This window comes from Merops nubicus, unplaced genomic scaffold (genome assembly GCF_000691845.1).
Source record: "Merops nubicus isolate BGI_N331 unplaced genomic scaffold, ASM69184v1 scaffold50098, whole genome shotgun sequence".
NCBI lineage: Eukaryota > Metazoa > Chordata > Aves > Coraciiformes > Meropidae > Merops > Merops nubicus.
Genome location: NW_008628671.1, coordinates 3,509 through 12,742, shown reverse-complemented (window position 1 = coordinate 12,742; position 9,234 = coordinate 3,509). Strand labels below are relative to the sequence as shown.

General features: G+C 37.7%; 1 protein-coding gene across 1 annotated transcript; it reads right to left on the bottom strand.

Annotated features, from left to right (window-relative positions):
• Nucleotides 1-1,430: 1,430 nt before the first annotated feature.
• SNX7 (sorting nexin 7) lies at nucleotides 1,431-7,237 on the bottom strand (the record flags this gene model as incomplete). The annotated part of the gene is made up of 5 exons (XM_008946704.1): nucleotides 7,059-7,237; nucleotides 5,059-5,169; nucleotides 4,484-4,648; nucleotides 3,386-3,587; nucleotides 1,431-1,630 (listed from the first exon to the last, which is right to left on the bottom strand). Coding segments are annotated over exons 1-5 (822 nt in total), but the record flags the coding sequence as incomplete, so codon positions are not given.
• Between the last annotated feature and the right edge of the window lie 1,997 nt (nucleotides 7,238-9,234).

Here is a 9,234-nt window from a genome sequence, read left to right as displayed (position 1 = left end):
ATGAGCTGGTGAAGGAAGATTTTCCTCTTGACGGGACCTCATGGCAGTCTAATGCTGTGTTGTAAGTGTTGCATCAAAAACACTGCAAGCAGAAAAAAAAATGTAATGGGCAACAGCTACTTGTGTGCATGAAGAGACAGGTAGTCACTGGGGTTTCTCCACAGAAACCTCTCTGTGCTCTGGACCAAAGAGAACACTTGAGAGAGGGTGAGCTAGGCTGCAGACCAGAAGGCAATGGGCAGGCAGCATCTCTTCAGTAGCAGGAGGGCTAGGATCACTTGTGGATAACAAACTTAGAAATTCTGAAAAATAAGTTTGTAAGTGGGGGAAAAGAAGACCTGCAGTTGCTAGGATGGTAATCTCTTCAGACCTTTAAGCAAAACAGAACCTACCCCCATTTGCCTGCATGCATATGTAAGTAATGAGGCCTGTGAGATACAGGGCATTCTGTATGCCCCCTCTTGCAGTGAAGCTTGTTTTAAAGACAGCAGTCCCTGCAGCATTAATTCTTAACCTCTTGGCAGCTAAGGCTTACTGAGAAACTGGCAACACTGCACAAGGCCAGCAAAGGCTCTGTTAACTTGAGTCTTGCCCTGCCCATGGCCTCTAACACACCCTCCGTCCCTACTCAGAAACCACTGCAGGAGGAGCTGGGGTACCAGCAGTAAGGCAAGAACAGCTACTGCAGCTTGCATTGCTCAAAACCTAGACAAAGAGGCGTTTGTACACATTTTCTGCTTTCTGGAGGCAGCAGGGTGGGAATTATGACATGCTGAATTCAGTTAATTATGTTGATAATCCATCAGCACTGAGTTTGTCAACTCTGTGGTCAAGACTTTTTACATCTTCTCCCAGTGTAAGAAAAATATGTACATAAAGGGAACTGAGAGCATCAGCTTATGGCAGACTAACACATGCTTATATAATGGCTCAGGAACTGGAAGTTCCCTGTTGTTCTGGAAAAAGAAAACATAGTTTAGGAACATCTCCTAGAAAGGGAAAAGCCTCTCCACTCCTTTTCCCCCACACAATCTGTTACTTGATGAGTTCATACTTTAGTGGTGTCAGAGGAGGTCCTTCTCAGCTGCTGTTCCCCAAACCTTTCTGTGTTCCCGCCTCTGCTGCAACACAGAGCTCTGAGGATGGCAAAACCAGACACTCTTTAGTACAATTACCAAGGGCTGCCCACCATGCAAAACTATCAAGCTCTTCTCATCTGGAAGAGGCATCTCTTGCCTGGTTAGCAAGGGAGACAGGACCAGCTGGATGCCCTGCTAACAGACAGCCTGTGCTGTACACATGTAGTAACAACGGTAACGAGGGGGGACTACAAAATCATTTTCATCAGTTACAAAGTCTTTTACAGAGCTTATCACTGGACTCAGCCAAATTACATATACAGCCATAACCAATCCTTAAGGAAAGCTTACCATCAGAATTTCAGTGTAGAGAACATATTCATGTAAAATGGGCAGCAGGTTTTCCGAGAGCCCTGCCATTCGCTTCTCCGTGGCCTTGCAACACTTGTCAATGCAGCTGGCAACACCTTTTAGGGAGTCTGCTATATCTTCTTCTGATGCTGACCAGAGTGTGTGGATGGGCCCGTATTCCTTCATTTCATTGAAATACTCTTAACAGGAACATATACATGTTTTTTCATTAATAGATGTCCAAGTGATACTAATTGCAACCTCATACTTACTGTAAACAAAGCAAGAGACTTAGGATAATGTTTAAATTTGCTCAAATGACCAAGGTAAGTAAACTGCAGTTCATTGTTTATGAATAAACAGATCAATTGATGTATTGTAATCAAGTAGTTACCAGAAAGCTATCAGCAAAAATGCCCCAGTCGTTTCAAAAAGGACACACATACTCAGGTAGACCTGAAGAGTTGCCCCAAAAGCTTCACAAGACACACTGAAGTTCACCCCAGTTCTACAGGTGTTATCTCCTTTAGTAGTTCTTATCAATATAAATACAAGGATATGCTGTGAATTAATTCTCTTGTGTCTCTAGGCCAAGTGATCTTGCAGTGTTCTGTAAGCAGAAAGCAAGCCCAGGATTCACTGTGCCATTTGGTAGGGCTAAACTTGGGCAACCCTGGATATGAAATGGAATGTGCATGTTCACAGGAGGGTACTGTGAACAAATGGTCATGTATTAAAAAACACAATTTCATCACAACTGAAATTATGATTAAGAAACATTAAGAAAAGATGTAAATCAGCCATGTGGCATGAAAAGTGTAATGTTTACTTTGAGTATAATTGGACAAAAGATACCTCCATGGAAGATGTAATTAAGAATCCCATGTTAAGGTACTACCAGCAGGGATGTTCTCTGAATCACAACTATCAACAGTTCATACCCGTGACAGTGTGGCCCTGCACAGAAGTGTCCTGCCAAGTGCTACTTGGAAAATCTAGGAAGAAGAGAGAACCTACAACATTTTGGGAGCATGTCAAAATTCACAAGGTTTTCTAAGAAATATTTTGGCACTGATGTCTTGAACCTACAGACCTCAGCCAACTACTTCCACTGAAATGCAGGACCTCAAAAGGAACTCTTTTCACCAACATGTATTTTCCTTTTATAAAACTCCCCCAATTTAGAAAGGACATGCTGAGATCTGGTACTGCACAATAAAGCACAAAAGGCTCAGGTGTTAAAGAACACAGTGTAGCTCTTCAAATGATATTATATGGACAATAAAAACCCTCAAGTGCTGACCAGTGGAAATTCTGCTGACTAGACCTAATCTGAGATCAGGGTCAATCTCAGAAAGTCAGTTATTTGGCATTCCAAGTAGGTGTTCAAACTGCTGTAACTTAAGGAAAAAATATGAGATTAAGTCATCCTTCTTAAGAAAACTCTAACAGCCACAGTTTCCCATGACAGAAATTATGGCCAACAGTAAAGCTATTAAAAAAAAATGCAGCCTCCTTCAACAGAGAAAAAAAGATGCAGAATGAAACTGAAAAAGAGATATTTAGAGATCTGGACTCTAGACAGCAGTAAGCTGATATGAGACAGCACAGAAAAACGTTGACTATTTACATTCCACTGAAAGTACAAAACAGAAGCTTATGCAGCTTTCCAAAAAACAACAAATAAAAAGATAGCCATACATGCTATGTTTTTGTCTTTTTAAGTCCCTTATCAAGGATTTCAACATGTTAAAACTCTTCCTATTAACAAGTTATTCAAACTAACTGGAAGGTCTGCAAAAACGACGACTGTTATGAAAAGCAGAGTAAAAACAAATCTCCCTTCTCCCCTGCTTGCTGGACAAAGTATTTTCCCTGGCACAATGAAAACTAAGTTATTTTTCAAATATATTAATTTCTTAAATCAACAAAACTGATACTTGTTTTCTACTTACCCCTTTCTTCCTTGTAAATTCTATGAGCTATTTTGTCTAGTATGTTTATTTTCTGACTAAATGTTTCCATGTAATCGTTCATTTCTGTAAACACTTCAGGACGATTTTTAACTCCTCCTCTTACTGAAGATGCTACAGCTCTGACAGTCTGTCCCATCCTGCTCAGCAAACTGGGACCCTGCTTCTTGTGTGAGGAGAGTTCCTAAACACAGAACAAAACATGTTTAATTCCAAGTACTTTTCTTAATTCTCTGAAAAGAATGCATACTATTTTTTTTCTTTTTAGTGCATAAATCTTACTTCAAAATTGTTAGACCAGTGTTGGAACTGTAGCACTGTGCATTTATTAGCTGAGCCTTTCTGGGCAAACTCAGGCATGCCAGGTATCACGCTCTCACAAGAATGATGAAAGATGGCAGAGAACCTTTGCCCTCTCATTCCTTAGGGTGAGTTAGCTAGTTTACAGTTTAGCCTTTTGAACACGAAAGCAGAAGTAATGATTGCAGAAATAAGTCATTGAGAAAAGCAAACAATGTTCCTACTGGAAGAAGTAATCAATCTATTCTTTTTTTGCAGCTCTTTTTATACGTTGTTAGAATAACCTTTGCTGAAGTTCAGAGGCTTCTCTGAGTACAAAACTCTAGTTTTCAACTGGACACATCTTGCAAAAATACAACAGGAAATTCAAAGGCTGTATTTTTCTTTTCTGAGACTAGTATAACTTTTTTACAAAAAAAAAGCAGATTAAAAAGATAGCACTATGCCAAAACAGTAATTAAATTAAAATACTCTATATATACTCTTGGAGGCTTATATGTATAGCAGAAAGCGTGCAGAGTTGAAATACTGTGAATTTGCTACAAAAATATAAAAACAAAAACTGATTTGGAAGGTACAGCAATATTTATGACTACCAAAAGCAGAGGAAAAAAGGTTATCTTGGGGGATGAATATTCCATAAATCCCCTGCTGCCTTGTGACATTTCTGTAACAATCCATGATAGGACACTATTGAATACTGAACCAGGGGGACTCCTGATATATTCAAACACGAGACGTGGTTTCACATAACCATAAATAAAAATAAATTATTTTTACCCAGGCCTGTGCAGTAAGAAAAATTTTGAAGTCTTCATTAAAAGTTAAAGTTGGATGATCAGCAATACGGTTTAAAAATTTATGTAAAGCTTTTCTTCGAGTCTCAATGAATTCATCACTAAATCGTTCCACCATTCCTTTCATTATGAATTTTTCAGGCAATGGCTAAGGACAAAAAAAGAAATATATTGCATAATTTGCATAATATTGGGAGTATTGTAATAGTTCTTCTACTTACTGAGAAACGTAGGTATACTTTGTAAAATCCACCGTGCAAAAACCTGTTACAAAGTAATCATATTCAAAAGTGGTGTAACATGGTTCTTGTAGCATACAGTGGAGAAGAATATAACTAAGAAAGGACATAAAAGACTGAAAATTTCTGCAAATGGGACAACATAAACATAAGAAAAACCTTTCTGGGATTTTTAATTATCACAGACATATAAAGCTAATGAAAATAGGTTGCTTTAACATTTGTGAGGCTTCAGGGACTGAAGAAGGACCTCAAACATGTCTGTATAAAACTGAAGCCATCTTATAAACAAAAACAACTTAAGTTTTAGCAAACGAACAGGAATAATTAGTGTTGGATGTGCTTCTTCAAGTTTGCTCTTCAACCAAAGGAAATCTTGATATCGTCTTCGAACTTCATATTCACTGGAGTCAAATTCGCCACGAGATGTCTGAAAACCAGAGGCAGAAAAAACAAGCCCAGGTTAGAATACTGGGAAAAAACAACAAAATTGTTTTCCATTTTGGAGAAAGGTGAGTGCCTGAAGGGAATATATACCTGATTCTATTTTGCCTGTATTATTTGCTTGCTGTTTTTTATAGTGTAATGATCACTACTTGAATGGATAGAACACATCCCATTTTAGCAAGAACTCAAACTTCTATTGTAAAAAAAAAAGAAAGAAGCAAAACAAAAGCAAGCACTAAACTGCACACAGAGTGACTGATAATTATTAGCCTACCACAGCGTTTCCAAAAGATTTCCATCATTGTTTGAGCTGGGCATTTTCCATGTAGCAATCACAGTTGTGTTTGTTACGTTTGGGGCACTTTCTTTAAAGTGATTACTTAGTAATCTACGAGTGAAGAAAGTCCATTTTTTAGCATTCTGAAAAAAATCTCAAATAGCTGACGTGTGTCCTTGAGACCTGCTGACAGTAGTCAACAATCCCCACATTCAAAGCATGAAAACTTCAGCATATCAGAGCAATAACACTTCCTGCCCTGCTTAATGGATTCTGCGTTCCATCATCAATTCCAGTTTTGTAGCCCTTTGTTAGAACTTGCCAACAAACCTTTAATGCCCAGAAAAAATGCTTATTACAGTGCTGCAAAATTGTCAGACCATGAGATTTATTTTATCACTGCTCTATCTTCTAGAATCAAGCCACAAGGAGACCATGCTTTCATTAAAGTAATGTGTGCTGTTTAGCATTCATTGTTGCACAGAGACTTACAATGCAATGCAAGTAAATTCTAAAAACCTCAAAACACGCTTTTGTAATCTAAACACTTTTGAGGGTTGAATAAAATTTTTTCAAGGTATGTGGGATGAATGCTATTACTTTATCATCAGCAACCAGCACTTCAAATTAAATGCGATAAGAAAGGATAGAATAGATAAAAAAGCAAAAGCAATCCACCTTACAGCCCTTCCATACTTGCCTGAAGAAAAAATGTTCTCTCATCTACAAAAACATGAATAAAGTGAAAATTATTGCTAGCAACCTAACGAAGATAGCTCTCTTCCTACTCTTTAAATATTTTATGAGGAATTGATATCTCCTCTTATTTAAGGATGAATAATTCCCATTTGAAAATTTGGATTTAAATGAATCTTTTAAAAAGAACTCAAAGTAAAATAAATTAACAGTGCCATTCTGAAAATGCAGCCTGCAGAGTAGTTGCTGGTAATCCTGGAAGAGCTGGCTAGTCTCACAAGACTGACTTTCTTCCTTACTTCCAGTAAATAATCTGTATTCAGGACAACTAAAAATACACTTAGTTGTTTCCTAATATTTACCTTTTCATTAGAGAATTGTGGCAGTTTCTCCAGAAATCATATGCAACTGTAAATGGGAAACAAATGTCCATGCGATGGTGGACGCTGTAATTACAAGCGAATGGAATTGAAAGGCTGCAGCAGGTAACTTTTACCAAAGACAGAAGACTGCTAGCCTGCCAATGATCCAAAAGTCATAAATACTTGGGCTAACAGTGTCTTTGAACTGAGTCAGTCTTCCTGCTGTTTCTTATTCCTCCTGAAGATCACAGCAGAAAGTGTTATGCTCATATAGAAGAGATTTTGCTGTTGAAGAAGTACTGGCTATTTTAGCAGCATAAAATACCTAAGCACCCATGTGTGTGGACTTATACTGTTTTTTTTTTTCAGAATGTATTGCACTGTTTCATACAGTTTTAGTGGTCTACAATTCATGTCAAAATCAGAGTATAATTTAAATTTAGTAATATCCCAGAAAATGGTATGCAAGAATTGTGAAAATGCTACTGCTACTACTACTGCCAGTGTGGGCTGTTACAGCCATGAGCAGATGCTTACCTTTGAGACTACTCTGTATGTAATAAATGTTTCAATGGCTGTAATGTGGCTTTCAGGATCATCAACTGTAATGAAGAGATCTCTTAATTCTGGTTCATCTTCAAATTTATACTTCTTTATCATTGATGAGGGGGATATTGGCATTGAAGGACTGAATGAGTTTACCTCAGCCAATGATGTATCCTACAGATAAGACATAAGAACATCCATATCAATACCTCTTTATATCCAAACACACCCACGCAAACACATACGTCTCAGAAGTTAAAATGGCAAGCTTTTAAATAGGCTGGTAAACCAGATAAAACAGAGCAGATGAAAGAATTATATAGGGCATGGCAAATCTATTATCCTTTCCACTATTTGCTTTAGTGAGGATGTAAGAAATAAGCACGAGTTTTATTCTAAAACTGAGGAAAGAGCAAAATGCTACCATTTGACAGGAATGTCATACATAGCTAAAAAGAGAACTTGCCTGTGAACGCTAAATTAGTTACAAACCCAAGCACCCAGTAATTGTGTAGGATACTTACCAGCTTTGTTATTTAGCTGGCTTTATTAGAAGCTAGTTACTCAGGACTTTGAAGTTTGAATTATCTGTAATAACCCAAACAGGGTGGATAAAAATGATGATTTAAAAAGACAAAATCCAAATGAGAATTTGGATCATTTAAAATTAACATTTAAAAATAAAGTTTGAAATCGAAAACTTTTACAGAGACATAAATTTAATCTTACAAAGAAAAACAGCAAATAAGGACATAGGACCAATTTCTTGCTCAATTTCTAAAAAAAGTCAAACCATTATTTTGCTGAAGTGGGAAACCACTTCTTGATAGCATCAACCACTTCCACCACAGCTTTCTAGGAATATGTCCCCAGAGCAGCTGCTTCTCTTCAGTGTGTTCAATGGTGATCACTCAAATGCTGAGAAAATCACTGGAAATTAGAAACAGGCAAAAAGATTTCATTTTCTTTCTTAGAAGCAAGTCTGGATGAGATCTACTAATCTAAAATCTTGAAAGAGACAGTGACTAGGAAAATAGATTCACTAATGCCATAAATTAGCATAATAAATGAAAAAATAACTAAAAATAATTAATTGGGGCAATTAAAATCAATCACTATCTTTTTAATATCAAACATTTTAGACACTTTTTCTAACATATCAGTGCAAGGAATTATTTTTATAACAAACTTTAAAGTTAACGTGTTTTCTGGAAGTTTTCTAAAAGCCTGGTTAGACTACACTGATGACCAAGTGTCAAAGAGTTGCCCTTTTTGATGCCTCACTTACAGCGAAGCGAGGAGAAAAGGGATGTTGCTAAAGAGAAAACTGCTCAAATGGCAAGAGGGGAAATGTGGGAGTCCACAGAAACTAAAGCCAGCATCATCTCAAGGCTGATCTCGTGGGAGCGAAGAGCACACTGCCACGGAGCTGCTGAGCTTGGTGAGTGTTGCTTGTTTCCCTTTGAATTCAGCTGGATCAAAACTTTCTCTGGAACATGTTCTTCTCTCATGTTTTTTTTCAACCTTGAACCTCATTGCCTACTGCCATTCCTCTCCTTTGGGTTTATCAATGTACTCCCACAAATGTGGCGTAGAAATTTATATTATCTACAGAAAGCATGGATGTACCAGTTCTTATCCCATCACTTGGGTAGAGTTCTTTGAACAGGGAGACAAAAGCAGGGCAGAACACTAAAGGCAATGCTTTAAATATTATATAGCCACTTATTTGTACACATGTAATTTTATTTTTACTCAGTGTGTTCCTTACATGTGATTTCTATACTGGTATCCAGCCAGCACTGTCATGAGTGGTGGAGGATAAGCAGAGAAGCTGCTTTCACTAGCGCTGGCTGGCCACGCTCTACATGAAGAATGAGGACTGCCAGTTCAGAGCAGACCTCGTGATTCAAAATGCTGAAACAATGGGGAATTTTCAGGGATTTGAAAGAAAAATGCATGTGAATATGTAAGGGACTTGAATGGCCGTATAACTTGAGGAATGACTTTCCAAGGCCTACATTGGATCGAGGCAAATGTGTTTTGAATTTTCTCATTTTCTATGGATCATTAATACCTTGATGTTCCTCCTTCTAGGTTGCTATTAAACCTTGCTCTATACAGGCAGGTTTCTGAAACTATATCTTTATATGGAAGGGCCTATGAA